We start from the raw sequence: 19,993 nt of genomic DNA, 5'->3' as shown, positions 1-19,993 counted from the left end.
GAAATATGCGTCAAACGAAAAAAAACTACAAAGAACGAAACTTGTCTAGCTTGAAGGGGGAAACATTTTATTTCTGTTGTTCCAATGTGATACATGTACCTTTATGAACTTAGCATTTCTGAGAACGCATGATGTTACAGAGAGGTTGCCTGTAAATACCACATTAATGCAAGAAATGCTCGAAATGATGTCCTTCAACGTCAATGCATTTGGCAATACGTGTAACGACATTCCTCTCAACAGAGAGTAGTTCGCATTCCGTAACGTTCGCACATGCATTGACAATCCGCTGACGCATGTTGTCAGGCGTTGTCGGTGGATCACGACAGGAAATATCCTTCAACTTTCCCCACAGAACGGAATCCGGGGACGTCAGATCCGGTGAACGTGCGGGCCATGGTATGGTGCTTCGATGGCCAATCCACCTGTCATGAAATATGCTATCCAATACCGCTTCAAACGCACGCTAGCTACGTGCCGGAAATCCGTCATGTTGGAAGTACATCGCCATTCTGTCATGTAGTGAAACATCTTGTAGTAACATCGGTAGAACATTACGTAGGCAATCAGCATACATTGCACCATTTAGATAGCCATCGATAAAATGGTGGCCAATTATCCTTCCTCCCATAATACCACACCATACATTAACCCGAAAAGGTCGCTGATGTTCCACTTGTCGCAGCCGTCTTGGATTTTCCGTTGTCGAATAGTGCATATTATGCCGGTTTACGTCACCGTTGTTGCTGAATGACACTTCGTCGCTAAATAGAACGCGTGCAAAAAATCTGTCGTCTTACCGTAATTTCTCTTGTGCCCAGTGGCAGAACTGTACACGACGTTCAAAGTCGTCGCCTTGCAATTCCCGGTGCATAGAAATATGGTACGGGTGCAATTGATGTTGATGTAGCATTCCCAGCACTGACGTTTTTGAGATTCCCGATTCTCGCGCAATTTGTCTGCTACTGATGTGCGGATTAGCCGCAACAGCAGCTAAAACATCTACCTGGGCATCATCATTTGTTGCAGGTCGTGGTTGACGTTTCACATGTGGCTGAACACTTCCTGTTTCCTTAAATAACGTAACTATCCGGCTAAGGGTCCGGACACTTGGATGATGTCGTCCAGGATACCGAGCAGCATACATAGCACACGCCCGTTGGGCATTTTGATCACAATAGCCATACATCAACACGATAACGACCATTTCCACAATTGGTAAAGGGTCCATTTTAACACGGATAATGTGTCACGAAGCAAATACCGTCCCGCACTGGCGGAATGTTACGTGATACCACGTACTTATACGTTTGTGACTATTACAGCGCCATCTATCACAAAGCAAAAAAGTGGTCCAACTAAAACATTCATATTTATTTACGTACTACACGAATATGTAATAAATATGAGTGTTCCTATTTAAAAAAACGCAGTTGATATCCGTTTGACCTATGGCAGCGCCATCTAGCAGACCAACCACAGCGCTATCTGGTTTCCCCCTTCAAGCTAGACGAGTTTCGTTCTTTGTAGTTTTCTTCGTTTGACGCTTATTTCGTGAGATATTTGGCTCGGATGGACCACCCTGTATACGTCATGGTCAGAGAACGCAACAGACCAGACTTTAGTAGCCTACACCCGACTGACAACATCACGGGAGATGTAAACGCGATCGAAGCGGCTGGAAGAATGATTAGTGAATTGCGTGAACCCCGAACGATCACCAGGAACACATTCCCAAGGATCCACAAGGTTGGGGTGCCGGAGAGTTGTCGCTAGCACCGCACACGGAGAGTGACGTGGTAGTTGGTCTTTGGGTGCCGGAATGGAGTTGAAATCGCCTTCCATGATCAATGCACCACGCCAGCCCAAGGAAAGAGGCATGACTGTCTCGGAGAAAAAAGTGGAACGTTCGCGGGGGTGACGCGAACCAGATGGCGTACAGACGTTGATGATGCTCACGCCATTAAACGTGAGAGCCCATATCTGTGGCGTCAGGAAAATAGGCAACTGTATCACCGAGGTTATCGTTGTGAAGGAGAATCGCCACCCCACTACCGGTAGGGAAAGCATGGGAGACTGCAGTTAAAACTTTGGGGCGGTGGGGGGGGGGGAGGGGCACAAAACTTTGCAACGTGAACCTCGTAGAGGATCCTCGGCATCGACGTTGTCCTCCTAGGAGACAGATGTTCAAATGGTTCAAATGGCTCTGAGCACTATGGGACTTAATATGTGAGGACATCAGTCCCCTAGAACTTAGCACTACTTAAACCTAACTAACCTAATGACATCACACACATCCCTGCCCGAGGCAGGGTTCGAACCTGCGACCGTAGCGGTCTCGCGGTTCCTGACTGAAGCGCCTAGAGCCACTCTGCCACAATAGCCGGCGGAAACAGATGTATCACTGGAGTTGTTCAGTGCAACATTATCAGAGATGCGCCCACAGATAGGTCAAACACAGAAAGGGAGGCAACCGCATCAGACACAGGCGGGAAAAGATCGGTGTCTGTATGCGGATGCTGACTGAAAACGGAGGCGGGGAAAGATGCATTTTCAGGTTCCAGGATCTCAGAAAACAGCACACCATCAGTAGGAGGGTCGGTATATTGTGCACACGTCCGATGATGGCAGTCATCAGAAGGGGTACACAGTTGTCTCTTCTCTTTCCTCGGCGACCCTTGTTTCCTAACACGTTGTTCCGTTTCGGATGGCAAGCGGCTATCGTCCTACATGTGGCCAGACGGAAGAAAAGAGGAGGTCGCTACGGCTCCATGATCAACCTTACAGGGTTGCGTCTGCTGACGACCGTCGTCCGTTAGTATGCCTCCGGCGGCAGTGTAGGTCAGCCAGGCAAATTGTCCATCACGTTGTCGAGAGGAGTCGACGCCGTTACCAGCTGGTTCATAGTGGGCGCAGCAGGCAGATAGAGGTAATACAGTGGGCGCCGCAGGGAGAGCGACGTCTCGTATCAGCGTCGAATCCTGTCGGAGACATTGAGAACGGACATGGTACTTCCGGCCACTACCTGAACAAAATCGCTGCTGGCCATTGTACATGACGACAGTTCTTCAGCCGGCAAATACACTACTGGCCATTAAAATTGAAACACCAAGAAGAAATTCAGATGATAAACGGGTATTCATTGGAAAAATATATTATACTAGAATTGACATATGAGTACTTTTCACGCAGTTTTGGTGCATAGATCCTGAGAAATCAAAACCCACCACCTCTGGCCGCAATAACGGTCTTGATACGCCTGGGCATTCAATCAAACAGGGCTTGGATGCCGTGTACGGGTACAGCTCCCCATGCAGCTTCAACACGATACCACAGTTCATGGCGTATTGTACGAGCCAGTTGCTAGGCCACCACTGGCCAGACGATTTCAGTTGGTGAGAGATCTGGAGAATGTGCTGGCCAGGGCAGCAGTCGAACATTTTCTGTATCCAGAAAGGCCCGTACAGGACTTGCAACATGCGGGTGTCCATTATCCTGCTGAAATGTAGGGTTTCGCAGGGATCGAATGAAGGGTAGAGCCACGGGTTGTAATACATCTGAAATGTAACGTCCACCGTTCAAAGTTCCGTCAATGCGAACAAGAGTTGACCGAGACGTGTAACCAATGGCACCCCATACCATCACGCCGTGTGATACGCCAGTATGGCGATGACGAATACACGCTTCAAATGTGCGTTCACCGCGATGTCGCCAAACACGGATGCGACCATCATGATGCTGTAAAAAGAACGTGGATTCATCCGAAAAAATTACGTTTTGCCATTTGTGCACCCAGGTTTGTCGTTGAGTACACCATCACAGGCGCTCCTGTTTGTGATGCAGCATCAAGGGTGACCGCAGCCATGGTCTCCGAGCTGATAGTCCATGCTGCTGCAAACGTTGTCGAACTGTTCGTGCAGATGGTTGTTTCTTGCAAACGTCCCCATCTTTTGACTCAGAGATCGAGACGTGGCTGCACGATCCGTTACAGCCATGCGGATAAGACGCCTGTCATCTCGACTGCTAGTGATACGAGGCCGTTGGGATCCAGCATGGCGTTCCGTATTACCCTCCTGAACCCACCGATTCCATATTCTGCTAACAGTCATTGGATCTCGACCAACGTGAGCAGCAGTGTCGCGATATGATAAACCGCAATCGCGATAGGCTACAATCCGACCATTATCAAAGTACGAAACGTGGTGGTACGCAATTTCTCCTCCTTACACGAGGCATCACAACAACGTTTCACCAGGCATCGCCGGTCAACTGATGTTTGCGTACGAGAAATCGATTGGAAACTTTCCTCACGTCAGCAAGTTGTAGGTGTCGCCACCGGTGCCAATCTTGTGTGAATGCTCTGAAAAGCTAATCATTTGCATATCACAGCATCTTCTTTCTGTCGGTTAAATTTCGCGTCTGTAACACGTGATCCTCATGGTGTAACAATTTTAATGGCCAGTAGTGTACCACGTAGGAAGACACGTGCTTCCTCAGTTCAGTTTTTATCTGCCGTTCACCACTGATGACACCGTACCTTTCTGGCACCTTCTACGTTATTCAGCAAAGTGGCTGCCGATGTTACCGTATGGTTGAAAGGCGGCCACGAAAACATCTGAAGGCACCTCAAACGGGAGTTCGAAAACTCTCAACGATCGGGGACAAAACCAGCGTGGTCAACCACTAGAGTGGTCTGAGGCCCGTTTCCACGGTTCGCGCGGCTCACCCCGTCGGAGGTTCGAGTCCTCCGTCGGACATGGGTGAAACTTTTGTCCTTGGCGTAATTTAGTTAAAGTTATATTAAGTAGCGTGTAATCCTAGGGACCGATGACCTCCTACTTACCACCACCACCACCAACCACGACAGCTCATATATGGCCGCCACATTTGGCTATCGGACCTTGTGATCATTAGAATGGCGCCCCACAACGTCGACGCACAGCTCATCATTCACCAGCTTTATGTACACACTGGTATTAAGGATCGCAAAATGAACATCGAGTACACCTTGCGGCGGGATACGCGTTCCGTCCGTAATAATACGTTGCACGTCATACGTTTTGGGTCGCTCATGATCCAAAGGAAACGGTAATTTAATCGTGGAGTGGCGATGGGAAAACGCCATAATGATCGATGAATTCGAACACGAAGAATCCGCTAAGTGGAAGTAAAGTAACGCGCGCTCGCTCGCAAGCGGCACAATAAGCGAGAGGTGAACAGGGCGTGCTCGCCTCACCACTGCGGAAAGCAGACTGTCCTCTAGACCACGGCTGAAGGGACACTGCTACATCGTCAGCCAATCATTATATGTGACGAAAGACTTTCAGCGCTCAGGCAGCTCAAGACAGGGAAGACCTGTATGAGAAACAGGGGAGGTGGATAGGGAGAAAGCCTTCTCTTGTCGGGAGAATGGTGAGATTCGTTGGCCGTTTTCGGTGGAGACACTCAGTGCGGAGCGAGACTTTATGACGATTCTTTCGGGAGAATTAGTGTTGGGAATAGAAACTAAGACTTGGTATTGGGACTTGGTCTGCACATGGTGCTGATCTAATCCCGTGGTGACTTCGGTATACTCCGTGTTTCCCTGACTCCCTTTTTATTCCACTCCGATTATTATTCCCACGAGAATTCCAATTTGCTTCGTTTTCGGAAGCCACTCTTCCTTCACTTCCGTTATGGTGCTTTTTCTGTCTGATTCCAATACTGATTCGACGTTTCGACTCTGCTCCCAATGAGTCACTCTCGTGACCACCTTCATCTGTTTCAAATCCGACATCTTGTGTGCTACCTCTGTAAGTCAGCCACATAAATATGTTCGATAAACAGACCTCTCATGGTGCTACCTGAAGAAAGAACGCGCCAGCCTTGTAACCTCCACTAGTGGACAACTGCTTCCACACAGGAAGTACACCACTCAGCAGTCAACGATTGTAGTTCATCCGCCAGTCACCGCACCCCCTCGCGGAGACGGACAAGACAACTGACTGGGACATGCGCTGCCAAAGTGCCAGACCCATCGAGAGCCATGACGGAATTACGGACGGCCGATTCGAGACTTTGGTGTGATATGACAGCCCTGTTCCTCAGAGATCGCACTGGTACTGTGCCGGAGACACTATCTTAATGATTCTCTTTGTTAATAAAATGGTTCAAATGGCTCTGAGCACTATGGGACTTAACTTCTGAGGTCATCAGTCCCCTAGAACTTAGAACTTCTTAAACCTAACTAACCTAAGGACATCACACACATCCATCCCCGAGGCAGGATTCGAACCTGCGACCGTAGCGGTCGCGCGGTTCTAGATTGTAGCGCCTAGAACGGCTCGGCCGCACCGGCCGGCCAGAAGAGGAAGGTCATGGCCGCTATTGCTAGTACTACATACGGATACGGATATGGTGTCTGTTCCTTCGGACATGTCCGAAAGAACAGACACCACATCCATATAAGTAAACAGACATGAAATCGAATGACGACTCCGTCTGCATTCATCCTAGTTCTGACGGGTCTGCGCGTCTGCTGCCCATCATCTTTGTTGTTTCCCATGCAGCGCTCCACCGTATATCTAATTGGGATTTTGTACTACGGTCTGTCTCTCGTATCTCTTAATCTATAACAATAATTTAGTAATAATGAAGAGTAGGCAGAAGGTTAAGAGACTAGTCAGGATGAATCAATGCACAAAGAAGTGGGACAAGGAAGTTCAAATGGCTCTGAGCACTATGGGACTTAAAATCTGAGTTCATCTGTCCCCTAGAACTTTGAACTACTTCAACCTTAGTAACCTAAGGAATTCACACACATCCATGCCCGAGGCAGGATTCGAACCTGCGACCGTAGCGGTCTCGCGGTTCCAGACTGAAGTGCCTAGAACCGCACTGCCACACAGGCCGGCGGACAAGGAAGTACTAAAAAATGAAGAGAACCACCTGAAGTTCTCAGAGGCTATAGACCCTGCGATAATGAACCGCTCACTAAGCAGTTCAGTTGAAGAGGAATAAACGTCTCTAAAAAGGCAATCACAGAAGTTTCAAAGAAAACTGCGAAGAAACCATGGATAACAGAATAAATATTTCCTCTAAATCTACATGGCGACTCTGTAATTCACAATTAAAAGCCTGACAGAAGGATCCTCGAACCATCTTAAAGCTGAATGAGACTTCCACTCTGCAGCGGAGTGTGCGCTGATGTGAAACTTTCCTGGCGGATTAAAACTGAGTGCCGGACCAAGACTCTAACTCAGGACCTTTGCCTTTTGTGGGCAAGTGCTCTACCGGCTGAGCTACCCAAGCACGACATACGACACGTCCTCACAGCTTTACTTCTGCCACTACCTCGTCTCCTACCTTCCAAACTTCACAGAATCCATTCTGCGAAGCCATGTCTCTGCAGTATGCTTTCTTCCAGGAGTGCTAGTTCTGTAGATTCGTAGAAGAGCTTCTGTGAAGTTTGGAAGGTAGGAGACGAGCTACTGGCAGAATTGAATCTTAAAGCTGCTTCTCTACCGCTGCACTCTCGAACAGCGCGCGGGGAAAGCGAACACTTAAATCATTCCCTGCGAGTTATGACTTATTTTATTATGATGATTATTTTCCCTTTGTACGTAGGTGCCAATAAAACATTTTCACACTCTCAGGAGAAAATTGGTGATTGAAATTTCTTGAGAAGGTCTTGCTGCGGCAATAAACTCTTCGTTTCAATGACTGCCACCCAAAATTCGTGTATCACATCCGTGGCACTCTCTATCCTATTTCGCGATAATACAAAACGAGCTGCCATTCTTTGAACTTTTTCGATGTCCTCTGTCAATCCTATATGATTTGGATCTCACACTGCATAGTAATACTCCGCAATGGTGCGGGAAAGCATATTGCAAGCAGTGTCTTTTGTAAACCCGTTACATTTTGTAAACCTTTTACATTTTCTAAGTGTTGTGCTAACAAATTCCAGTCTTTGGTTTGCATTTTTACAACATCGTCTACGTGATAGTTCCAATTGCAGTTTATTGTATTTGTAATCCATACGTATTTGGTTCAATTTGCAGCCGTTAGATTTGTGTGAAGTATCGTTTAACTGAAATTTATCGACTTCATTTTAATGCTCATGTGGACGGCTAAACACTTTTCACCATTTCGAGTCAACTGCCACTTTTTGTACCATATAGATATTTTGTCTAAATCGTTTAACTCATTTGATGGCATTACATGACGGTAAATGACAGCATCTTTTGCGAAGAATCTAAGAGGACTGCTCAAAGTATGTCCTAAATCGTTTACGTGGATCGGAAAAACAGAAGGCCTATAACACTTTCTTGGGGAACGCCAGATACTGCTTCTATTTTACTCGATGGCTCTGCGTCAATCACTATGAAGAACGACGTTCGTGAGAGGAAATCACGGGTACAGTCACGCAACTGAGACGATGCTTCATAGACATCCATTTCATTAGAAGTCGTTCGTGAGGAACGGCGTCAAAAGCCTTCTTGAAATCTAAAAATGTGCAACCAATTCGACGCCCCCTGTCAACAGTATTTATTACTTCGTGACAATAAAGAACTAGTTTGTTTCACAAAAACAATTTCTGAATCCGCGTTGGCTATTTGTCAAGAAATCATTTTCTTCGAGGTCATTCATTATGTTGGAGTACAGTATATGTTCCACAATCCTACTGCAAATCGACGTTCGTGATATGGGTCTGTAATTTAGTGATTACTCCTATTTCCTTTCTTGGGTATTGGTTGTCTTATTCAATAGCCCAGTGACTGGATACGGATCTTTCTGCGAGCGAGCAGTTAAATGTGACTGATAAGTATGGAGCTATTATATCAACTTACTCTGAAAGGAACATGACTGTTTACAATCCGGAGCGGAAGCCTTGGCTTTCTTAAGTGTTTTAAGCTGTGTCGCAACACCAAGTATATCTGCTTCTAAATTACTCATGGTGGCAATTATCCTGATTCGAATTCTGGAATATCTGCTTCATCTTTGTGAAATAATTTCGGAAAACCGTGTTTAGTAATACAGCTTTAAGGTCGCTATCATCAGTAACGATAGTTAATCAAACAGTGCAGATATTGATTGAGTCTTGCCTCCGGTGTACTTTAGTTATGACCAGAATATCTTCGGTTTTTCTGCCAGTTTTTGTGACAGAGTAACGTTTCAGAATCTATTAAAAAGCTTCTTGCAATGAAATTCGTGCTAAATTTCGAGCTTCTGTAAAACTCCGCCAATCTAGGAGATATTGCGTTCTTTTAATTTTCGCATGTTTTTCTCGGTGCTTCTACAAAAGTGTTCAGACATGTTCTGTGTACCGTGGGGATCAGTACCAGTTCTTATTAATTTATTTGCTATATACCCCTCAATTGCAGTCGATACAATTTTTTTTTTAATTTAAACCACATCTGATCTACGCTTACACAGTCAGAGTGGAACGTGTTAAGCGAGTTATTATCCGAACAGATGCATTTTGCGTTTACTTACAACGGGTTTGGATATTATGGTATTCAGTCTTGCTACAACAGCCTAGTGGCCACTAATGGCTGTATCTGTCATGCTGCTCCTTATATGCTCAGGAATGTTTGTTGTTAAGAGGTCAGGTATGTTTTCGCAACCATTTACGCTTCGTGTAGGCTCCTGAACTAAATGTTCAAAATTATTTTCTGAGAAGGCATTCAGTACGGTTTCGGACGACGTTCAGTGCCTACCACCGACTTTAAATTTGTATTTTCACCAACAAAATGGCTCCAAACACTATGGGGCTTAACATCTGAGATTATCAGTCACCTAGACTTAGAACTACTTAAACCTAACTAACCTAAGTACATCACACACATCCATGCCTGAGGAGGGATTCGAACCTGCGACCGTAGCAGCAGCGCAGTTCCGGACTGAAGCGCCTAGAACCGCTCGGCCACAGCTGCCGGCTATTTTCACGAACACATCGAGGCTACAAATATAATTGTGTAAGTGAGATACCTATTTAAAAGGCACTAAGGTTTAATTTGAATTTTTCAGCAGCTGAGTCGGAGGGTTGGTCAAAGGAACCAATTATTCCGGATGTCACGTATAATCTCTACGCATAACAGCTCACAGAAAATATCTGCTTCAATTCCACTACAAGGTGACCACTTCTGACAGCAATAAACCCTCCACGATCAACTGCACTCGAGCTATCCTTTCTGAACACGGTTAGATGCTTTGTAAAAATTTAGGCTGAACTTATTTCTGGCTATATCTATAAATATTTACAGCTATATAGCTGTAGCTGTAAAGATTTGAGATTCAGAGATCCAGTGCTGTCTATTAGCGCTTGGAGTTCTGGTTTTTTTTCCAACATATCTACGACACTTTACAACTACAATGTTACTTGTTCCTATGCCAACCCTCTTCCTGTGTTCGTCCTGCACCCACTGAAACTCAAGCCTTTTCTGCACGTTATCGAGATCCTCTAACCTAAAAAAAACACCAAGCCCCCTCTACACAGCACCCACTACCCGTGTAGCCGCTTCCTGACATATTTAGTGGAAACCGGAAGCAAACCACCCTTTGGCGCAAGTCGAGGAATATGGTACATACACGATCTCACGATCGTAGAACCATCTGAGCCTCTGATTCAGACCCTCTACTCGCTGTGTACCAAAGGCCCACATTGGGTTCTGTTGATGATACTACAGTTAAATAGTATCTGATGTTTTCAGTGTTTTCAGTGGCTTACTTTTTTTTTTTTTTTTTGGTTAAATAGAACATGCAACATACGAAGTTTTGACAATAGATATTTTTCTACTGTGAAGATGATCCATGATAGAAACAGGTAGCTAATAAATATACTGTAAGACAATACAGTGTATATAATGCATTTTTCCATGTTTACCACTTCAGGTAGCTGCCAGAATCCAGAGATAATCTCTTCCGATCCAAATCGACACACATCGTTAGTACCAATATGAACCAACACCTGCACTTGGCTGCAACCTTTACTCTTCAGGCATCCGGAAGCACCCATCGCCGGCCGGAGTGGCCGTGCGGTTCTAGGCGCTACAGTCTGGAGCCGAACGACCGCTTCGGTCGCAGGTTCGAATCCTGCCTCGGGCATGGATGTGTGTGATGTCCTTAGGTTAGTTAGGTTTAATTAGTTCTAAGTTCTACGCCACTGATGACCCCAGAAGTTAAGTCGCATAGTGCTCAGAGCCATTTGAACCATTTTCTTGAAGCACCCATCCCATATCTGGAATGATTCGTTCCGGTGATATGCGCACTTAGTACACATTGGGTTAGTCCCCCCTCTTGATAATCATATCCCTAAGGGGCCTCATTACGCACTTAGTGTTGGAGCTCCCAACTATCAGTAATCCTAACCTCTGTGAATGCCCAGATCTTGCAGGCTGAGAGATTCCTCTGGAACAGAGTGTGCGACTGCGTCTGGCTCAGGGACTTTGGGACACAGAGCGCCCAAACCTGCTCGTCAGACGAATCGGGGATGGACGTCCATAGGCCCCCTGGAAAGACTTCCTCTGCCGGCCGCACCCTACACGACCTCCCACTCGACAATGAGTGTGGGATCAACATCAGTGTTGGCAGTACCCAGTGCGGTCACAGTAGTGGACCGATCAGGGGACACATGGATCGTGCTGGACGTCCGTCGGATCGCCCCGTTGATCAACGAAAGAAGGAAGTACAAAAATGTCCTGTGACACTCAGGAATATAGAAATACAACTCATTTACAAATGAAACAAGTAGGAATCGTAGGAAACAGAAGGTGAAATGGATGCATACAAAATGTGAGGAAACTGAAAAAGAAATGACTGTCGAACGTACTCACCATATAGGAAAGAAAAATGGCTCTGAACACTATGGGACTTAACATCTGAGGTCATCAGTCCTCTAGAACTTAGAACTACTTAAACCTAACTAACCAAAGGACATCACACACAGCGACCGTAGCGGTCGCGCGATTCCAGACTGAAGCGCCTAAAACCGCTCGATCACACCAGCCGGCTATAGGAAAGACAAAACGATCTTTGTTTAAATGAAAAGAAATGGCGGTAACATCACGAATTCAATGGGAATTCCACTGTTAAATCCAGAGTAGAAAACAGGTTGGTGGGAAGAGAACACTGAAGGCCTCTGTGAGAGGATGACTTTTCTGATGACGTGATATAAGACGAAATTCTAATATCAGTGGGGGAAGTTGCAGCCAAACCACTGTTCACGTTGGTGTGTAGAATGTATGAATGTATGAGACGGGCGATACACCGCCAGGCTTTTGCAAAAAATATCATCCACACAATTCCACTGATAGCAAGAGACAAAAAGTGTGAGAATTATCGCACAAACAGCTTAACGGCTCGTGGATCCAAGCGTCCGCCTCCATAGCTGAGTGGTCAGCGTGGCAGAATGCCATGCAAGGGTCTTGTGTTCGATTCAAGACTGAGTTAAAGATTTTCTCTGCTCGGGGACTGGGTGTTGCGTTAATAGCATCCTCATCGACACGCAAGTCACCGAAGTAGTGTCAACTCAAGAAACTTGGACCAGGCGACTGATCCACTCGACGGGAGGCCCCCTCCACATGACATTTCATGTCTTCCTTGATCCATTACGGATCGTGGGACGACGGCTAGCATGAAATTCTTGATGCAATAATTTACCAACAATCGTATGTATTGCAGAAATGTGTTTTATTTTATGAACTTCTATGTGCTACCAGTTTCGGCATGACGAGTGGGACCTGAAGATGGCATCAGTGTAATGCCGAAACTCGTAGCACATAGAAGTTCATAAAATAAAATAAATTTCTACAACACATACGGCTGTTGGTAAATAATTGCATCAAGGAAGAAATGACAGTTCATGCGTCGACGTTGCTGGCAAGAAAAATACACGGAAGAATGGAAAAGAAAATTTGGGATATGTTAGATGACGATCAGTTTGGTTTTACGAAAAGTAAAGGCACCAGAGAGGCACTTCTGACGTTGCGGTTGATAATAGAACCAAAACTAAATAAAAATCAAGACATGTTCACAGGCTTTGTTGACTTGCAAAAAGCGTTCGACAATGTAAAATGGTGGAAGGTGTTCGAAATTCTGAAGAAAAAAAGTGGTAAGCTATAGAGAGAGACAATGTGTACAAGAGACAGCAGGGAATAATAAGAGTGGACGACCAAGAACGAAGTGCTGGGATTAAAAAAAGGGGTAAGACTGGAATGTAATCTTTTGGCCCTACTGTTCAGTATATACAAGGAAAAAGGAATTAAGTAAATCAAAGAAAGATTCAAGAATGAGATCATAGTTCTAGGTGTAAGGATACCGGCAACAAGTTACGCTGATTACTTTGCAATCCAGAGCGTAAGTGAAAAAGGCTTACAGAATGTGTTGAACAGAATAAGTAATACAGTGCGCATAAAATATAGCTGGACAGTAAATCGAAGGAAGATGGAAGTAATGAGAAGTAACAGGAGTGAGGATAGCGAGAGACTTAACATCAGTAGCGGCGACCGCAAAGTACAAGTAGTTAGGCAAGTGAGATAACTAGGCAGCAAAATAGCCCATGATGGACGGACGAAAGAGGACGTAAAAAAATCAGCCTAGCACTGGCAAAAACAGCATCTCTGGGCAAGAGCAGTCTACTCGTATAAAATGTAGGCCTTAATTTGAAGAAGAAGTTTATGAGAATGTATGTTTTGAGCACAGCATAGTATGGTAAGGTAAAAAGGTCTGTGGGCGAACCGGAACAGAAGAGAATCGAAGCATGTATGGTGTGGTGCTCTAGAAGAGTGCCGTGCCACAGAATAATGTTGATAATAGGGTGGACTGATGAGATAAGGAATGACGAGATTTTAAAAAAAAATCGATCTTCTTGGTGCGATGTAATTTCTTATTTTATTCGTGTTTGTCAATACAGTTCCTATAGATTTTGACTTACTTCTTTCCAACCACAGCCTTATCTCTCGTCGTTCACAAAATCTCACGACGTTTATTTAAAAGTCCATAATATCGACAGTTCCGTCCTATGGCCTTGAGACGCTTACTGCTCCCGTTGCTTTTATGCCGATGGCAATACTGCCCAAAGACAGGCACTGCTAACAAACAGCCTCTAGTAACACACCTTTTGTTGGTTCTGTCGATGAGGGAAACATTCTACTCCAGGCGCTAAATGTTATTCTTTTCTACAACGAACTGGAAGTAGTTTTAGAAATGCTACTGTTTTCCTGAAAGATTCCACTGGTAACAGAGACTGTCTATCGGTTTACAATGTTCAGTATGGTTGTGACAAAAAATAAATAAATAAATAAATAAAATAGAAAAATCATTCCAGCATAGCGGATCGCTACAGAATAACAGTGTGATTACTAAACATTTTGTTGAAACAATAATCAAGCATCAGTTCTCGAGGTCTCGATAGTCATAGTTGCAATAAATTACATCTACATCTACATCTACATTTATACTCCGCAAGCCACCCAACGGTGTGTGGCGGAGGGCTCTTTACGTGCCACTGTCATTACCTCCCTTTCCTGTTCCAGTCGCGTATGGTTCGCGGGAAGAACGACTGTCTGAAAGCCTCCGTGCGCGCTCTAATCTCTCTAATTTTACATTCGTGATCTCCTCGGGAGGTATAAGTAGGGGGAAGCAATATATTCGATACCTCATCCAGAAACGCACCCTCTCGAAACCTGGCGAGCAAGCTACACCGCGATGCAGAGCGCCTCTCTTGCAGAGTCTGCCACTTGAGTTTATTAAACATCTCCGTAACGCTATCACGGTTACCAAATAACCCTGTGACGAAACGCGCCGCTCTTCTTTGGATCTTCTCTATCTCCTCCGTCAGACCGGGGTCAGTAAATTTTCAATATGTCTTGATACTAAAGTCCGATTAAAACTACTTGAAAGTTGACAATTGACGCGTTGTAGCTTGTTTCCACCAATCAGAGCGCTGAACGTCACGCCCGAACCGTTCGCTATTGCCAAAGTACCGGAACAGTTAGCTCACCACCAGTTCCCTGTCTGGCTTTGTTTCTTGATGTATTTGGATCCCGAAACATGGGTCTGGCACTTTTATTTCGTATTTCACCACACAGATAACCTCTCTCTCTCTCTCTCTCTCACACACACACACACACACACACACACAAACACGCGCACGCACACACACACGTGCACACTCACAACGTTGCTAACGAAACACACGTTTCACTCATAGAACTGACCAAACTCTGCTGGGTCCTTCCGCATAAGGCGCGACCCAGCGTCATTTATATATTTATTGCACTCACAGAGATCGACTTAAATTAGATAAGTTTCGAGCGACGTTGGGTGATGTCGAGTTTTTGAAGGCCGTCAGTAAATCTTTGCGACGGGTGCACCAGATACAGAAACACAAATGTCGTTTGAAGTGTACTGGCCTAACGTAGTGGTTAGCGTACAAACCTGAAGTGCGAGCAGTCGTAAATTCGAATCTCGTCAAATTCAGTGACATTTTTATTTTTTTAATGTAATCAGAAGACTTTGATTATCATTTTTATTCACATAACTGGTTTAAATGTAATTTTTATTTTTATTTTTAATACTTTGTAAGGGGTTCACCACTCTGCTGGAGCAAATGTAATCTCGATGTTTTGCTCACTTGCTAGAACGACAATTCACAGGCGCTGCCTGAGACATAAAATATCTTTGCCCCTATTAAAAAAAGAGCTGCAATAGATTCGCAGGTCAGAGCACCGCCTGCCTCAGTTGCAGTCGCACGCTGCTACAGTGTAGTTGTAGTCTGTCGCTGGTACAGCGCAGTTTATAGTTAGTAGTTGTTAAAGTCACAGTGCAGAACTAATTGTAAAATTTTATTTTATGGAACTGAATAATAATTGTGATCAGCCGCAGAGCTAAATGATACCATGGAATGAGATGATGAAGAACAAATGAATAATTGTTAATATAATGAAAAATCAAGTGCAATTAAGCCAACCATCTATTTTAAGGTAAATTTTATTATTTTTATTGACATGCGCGTAGTTAAGTCACTTGTCTTAGATGTTAATATGAATTTGTTTCAATCTTTTCTTTTGTGATTCTTCAGCACCAGTTGACCCAGATTTGTAATATATTCAATTCTCCCGTGTAATGGATGGTAGATCTTTATCAATAACGTAAAAAATTTTCAGTATATAATTTATTTTACCAGTCAACTATAAAAGTATAATTTCCCTTTAAGTCATTGGCAGTCCCGATCCAGTCTGTTATCTAAATTAAAATATTCCAGAATTCTTTTCAGACCATAGCCATGTGTTCTTTAGCAATCAGACGGCCAGCTGTGCAGCTGTGTCACTAAGTAAAGTCAGTTTTTCTCGTAATTCAGAGCTCAGATAAATGTTATCCAGTATTAGTAAATAGGCCAGCATTGCACTAACCTGTGCCATTTACGAGCAGATAAATGGACAGCGTTATCCGGCGACACCATCACGAGGTAAGAATTTTTCAGTTTATTTCTCACGGACAGATTCAGATTGATTTCACAGGGCCATGGCGTAGTTTTTCATGAGTTAAGATTTATCAGTTTTCATACGTCAGAATTAAATTATCCAAATTTAATTATTTTAATTTTTTCATCTTCTATTCGGGAAAGTTATACATCATTATATTATATATTTTTTTTATTTACGCGTGAAGATTACAACTTTGCTGTGTCATTTCCATGATCGTACTGACTCCTTCATTTGTTCTTATTTTTCTTCCTATCATTCATTTTTTTTCGTTTGGAATCTGCGAGTGTCGCCTATATCTGCAACTAAGTGCCAATTAGGACTGCTCACCGGTTTATAACGTGGCATCCAATGTGGCGTGTCTGAGCATAGTTTAAGGAAACTAATGGCCGCGAGAAATTACAGTTTCCTTTTAGCGCTAAAACTAAAATTTTGCTGCGGAAGATGGCTATGCAAAAAAAAAAAAAAAAATAAATAAATAAATAAATAAATAAAAATTAAAAAAAAATAAATAAATAAAATAAAAAATGAATTTCCTTCTATCTTGAGTTAGAGGTTAGCCTCAAATGCGGTCATAATTTTAGTTCTGCCGCTTACTGTTGAATACCGTTTTCTCGGATACATTTACATACAGCGATGTTGTGATTAGGTTAGGACATAAGTTGAAATTCAGGACTACAAAGCCTCGTCGTCTGCAGCACTTCAGTTACCGGTCACTTAAAATCAGCTATCGACAGAAAATCTCCCCCTTCCAGCGGCCGCTTCCAACATTGCTCCGCAGTACACATTTACAGCACTTGCGAAGAGACCTTCCGCGTTGTTGCGTCGCCCGTACCCGAGCACTAGCCGGCAGCGGATGTCACAACACTGTAGTAAAAATTAACATATGTCAACTATCAAGTAATTTTAATAACACTATAGTAAACAGCCTTACAAAAACTCAAAAAGTCTATAGCTTCTATGGATATAGTTGGCGATTTTTTCCACCGTGTGGAAACTTTAGGTATTGATCCATGTGAGGATACGGAACAAAAAAAGATCTATGAACTTCTGTCCGCAAATTGATGGTTTCCATGCATTGTTCAGTCGTACTTCGTCACAAAGCCTGTGGTCTAGTAAGCCCTGTATCATGCAGAGGCAGTTACTATATACATGATTTCCTCCAAGAGGGTGCTACTATTCCTAATACGTCATGCCCTGGTGCCTCTCCCGCCATAGTCATTGGTAATGTTGTGTCCGATTCAGTTCTCTCGCTCACTCACCTTGTAATGTATATGATGCAGCGTTGTACACAGTGCTTCCACCGACAACAACCACAGCATTCAATGTTCGCAACAGCGTTTCGCAATTTGTGTGAAACAGGACCGTTTCAGGAAGCAGGAAATCATGAAAGACGCACCACAAATGTTCGGACACCAGACTTGAAGGAAAATGTGAGTAACACTGTGGAAGATGACTGCCACGCCAGTAGCTGGCATTTGTCACGCCAGTACAGGGTAAGCCAGACGACCGTGTGGAACATTCTCCATGACAACTGTTACATCCCTTATCGCTTACAGCGTGTGCACGGCTTACAAGCGACAGACTCTCTTCATCGGAGCTGTTTTGTCACTGGTTTCTTCACCAGGCAACCACGATACCGGGATTTGTGTCATCCACACTATTCACAGATGAGGCCACCTTTACGCAGAGTGGTATTTTCAACTTTCATAGCAGTCATATGTCGAATAGTATGCAGAAACCCCATGGTATGGTGACAGCGAATCATCAGCATCGTTGCAGATGGAATGTGTGGGCCGGGATAATTTGGCTATTGCATTTTCGGACCAGTCTTCCTTGCACGTAGCATAACAGGTCGGAACTATTGGCTTTTCTTGCGGGTGACTTCGCCTCCCCTGCTGGAAGAAGTGCCATTGGTGATTCAAAGAGTTATGTGGATTCTACGTGATGGTGCTTCAGCCCACTTCACCGTTAAGGTACGAACGCATCTCAGTCATGTCTTCTCTGGTCTATGGATCTGACGAGGGGGTCCAGTTTCATGACCTGCTCTTCACCGAAACACAACCCGTGTGGTTTTCTGGTTACGGGGCAGTCTAAAAGTATCGTGTATGCAGAGCCCATTCCAGATGTAAAGACACTGGAGCAGCGTATTCATGCTGTCTTCGACACTGCTCGGATGCAGCCTGACCGATGAGAACGTGTGAGACAGAACACGCTACGGCGCATACACGCATGTGTTGAGGCACGTGCAAAACATTTTCAACAGATATTGTAACTGTGGTTGCATGGTACAGCGCGTATTGTATGATGAATAAATGGTTTGTAGCATGGAAACCGTGCATTTCCGAACAAAAGTTCATTAGACCTTTTTTTGTTCCGTACCCTCTCATCGATCAATTGGGTTGGGTTGGGTTGGGTTGGGTTGTTTGGGGCAGGACACCAGACACGGAGGTCATTGGTCTCATCGGGTTAGGGAAGGACGGGGAAGGAAGTCGGCCGTGCCTTTCAAAGGGACCATTGCGGCATTTGCTCAAAATGGTTCAAATGGCTCTGAGCACTATGGGACTTAACTGCAGTAGTCATCAGTCCCCTAGAACTTAGAACTACTTAAACCTAACTAACCTAAGGACAGCAAACACATCCATGCCCGAGGCAGGATTCGAAACTGCGAAAGTAGCGGTTGCGCGGCTCCAGACTGTAGCGCCTAGAACCGCTCGGCCACTCTGGCCGGCCCGGCATTTGCCTGGAGCTATTTAGAGAAATAACGGAAAACCTAAATCAGGATGGTCGGACGCGGGATTGAACCATCGTCTCGCCAAATGCGAGTCCGGGGTGCTAGCCACTGCGCCACCTCGCTCGGTCATTGATCAATTCCCAGAGGTTGTAGCCGGCCGAAGTGGCCGTGCGGTTAAAGGCGCTGCAGTCTGGAACCGCAAGACCGCTACGGTCGCAGGTTCGAATCCTGCCTCGGGCATGGATGTTTGTGATGTCCTTAGGTTAGTTAGGTTTAACTAGTTCTATGTTCTAGGGGACTAATGACCTCAGAAGTTGAGTCCCATAGTGCTCAGAGCCATTTGAGCCATTTGAGAGGTTGTACGCGGTGGAAAATATCACCGTGTGTGGACAAACGCATCTCTCTAGCAGATGTCTCAAGTGGCAACAATTTCCTAACGAGCATTAACGCATCTGCAACAAATACGTCCCCCTACGCGGCTAAAAAGTGTCCCGGTAGAGTCGTGTTTACGGGGACGTACATCAACCAGAGTGAAGACGATGTGACGCACCTTGTGGCCGTTGAGCAGCCAGACGACGCTGGGGGCGGGTCGCGCCGGGCTGGTCGTGCAGTTGGCCCTCAGGGTCTCCCCGGCAGTGTACACCGGCCGCCCCACGCTCACCAGAGGCGGCCACCGCTGTGGCTCTGGAACAACACAAGCACAGCAAAGTAAGTTTCAGTGGCCACTCAGCTGGGCTGGTGGTGAAGTCTACTATACGTCACGCCATCAGTGAGTAGGGGTAGAATCACCCCA

General features: G+C 45.0%; 1 protein-coding gene across 1 annotated transcript in view; it reads right to left on the bottom strand.

The window, feature by feature from the left end:
• Positions 1-19,993, bottom strand: part of LOC124619532 — a 546,912-nt gene that overhangs the window by 117,415 nt on the left and 409,504 nt on the right. The window contains exon 4 of the mRNA XM_047145993.1: positions 19,751-19,884. Within this exon, the coding sequence (XP_047001949.1) occupies positions 19,751-19,884 (134 nt within the window). The remainder of the gene's footprint in view (positions 1-19,750; positions 19,885-19,993) is intronic.

Source organism: Schistocerca americana, chromosome 6, assembly GCF_021461395.2.
Source record: "Schistocerca americana isolate TAMUIC-IGC-003095 chromosome 6, iqSchAmer2.1, whole genome shotgun sequence".
Lineage (NCBI taxonomy): Eukaryota > Metazoa > Arthropoda > Insecta > Orthoptera > Acrididae > Schistocerca > Schistocerca americana.
The sequence above is the reverse complement of the archived record's forward strand: the minus strand, read 5'-3'. Positions and strand labels throughout refer to the sequence as shown.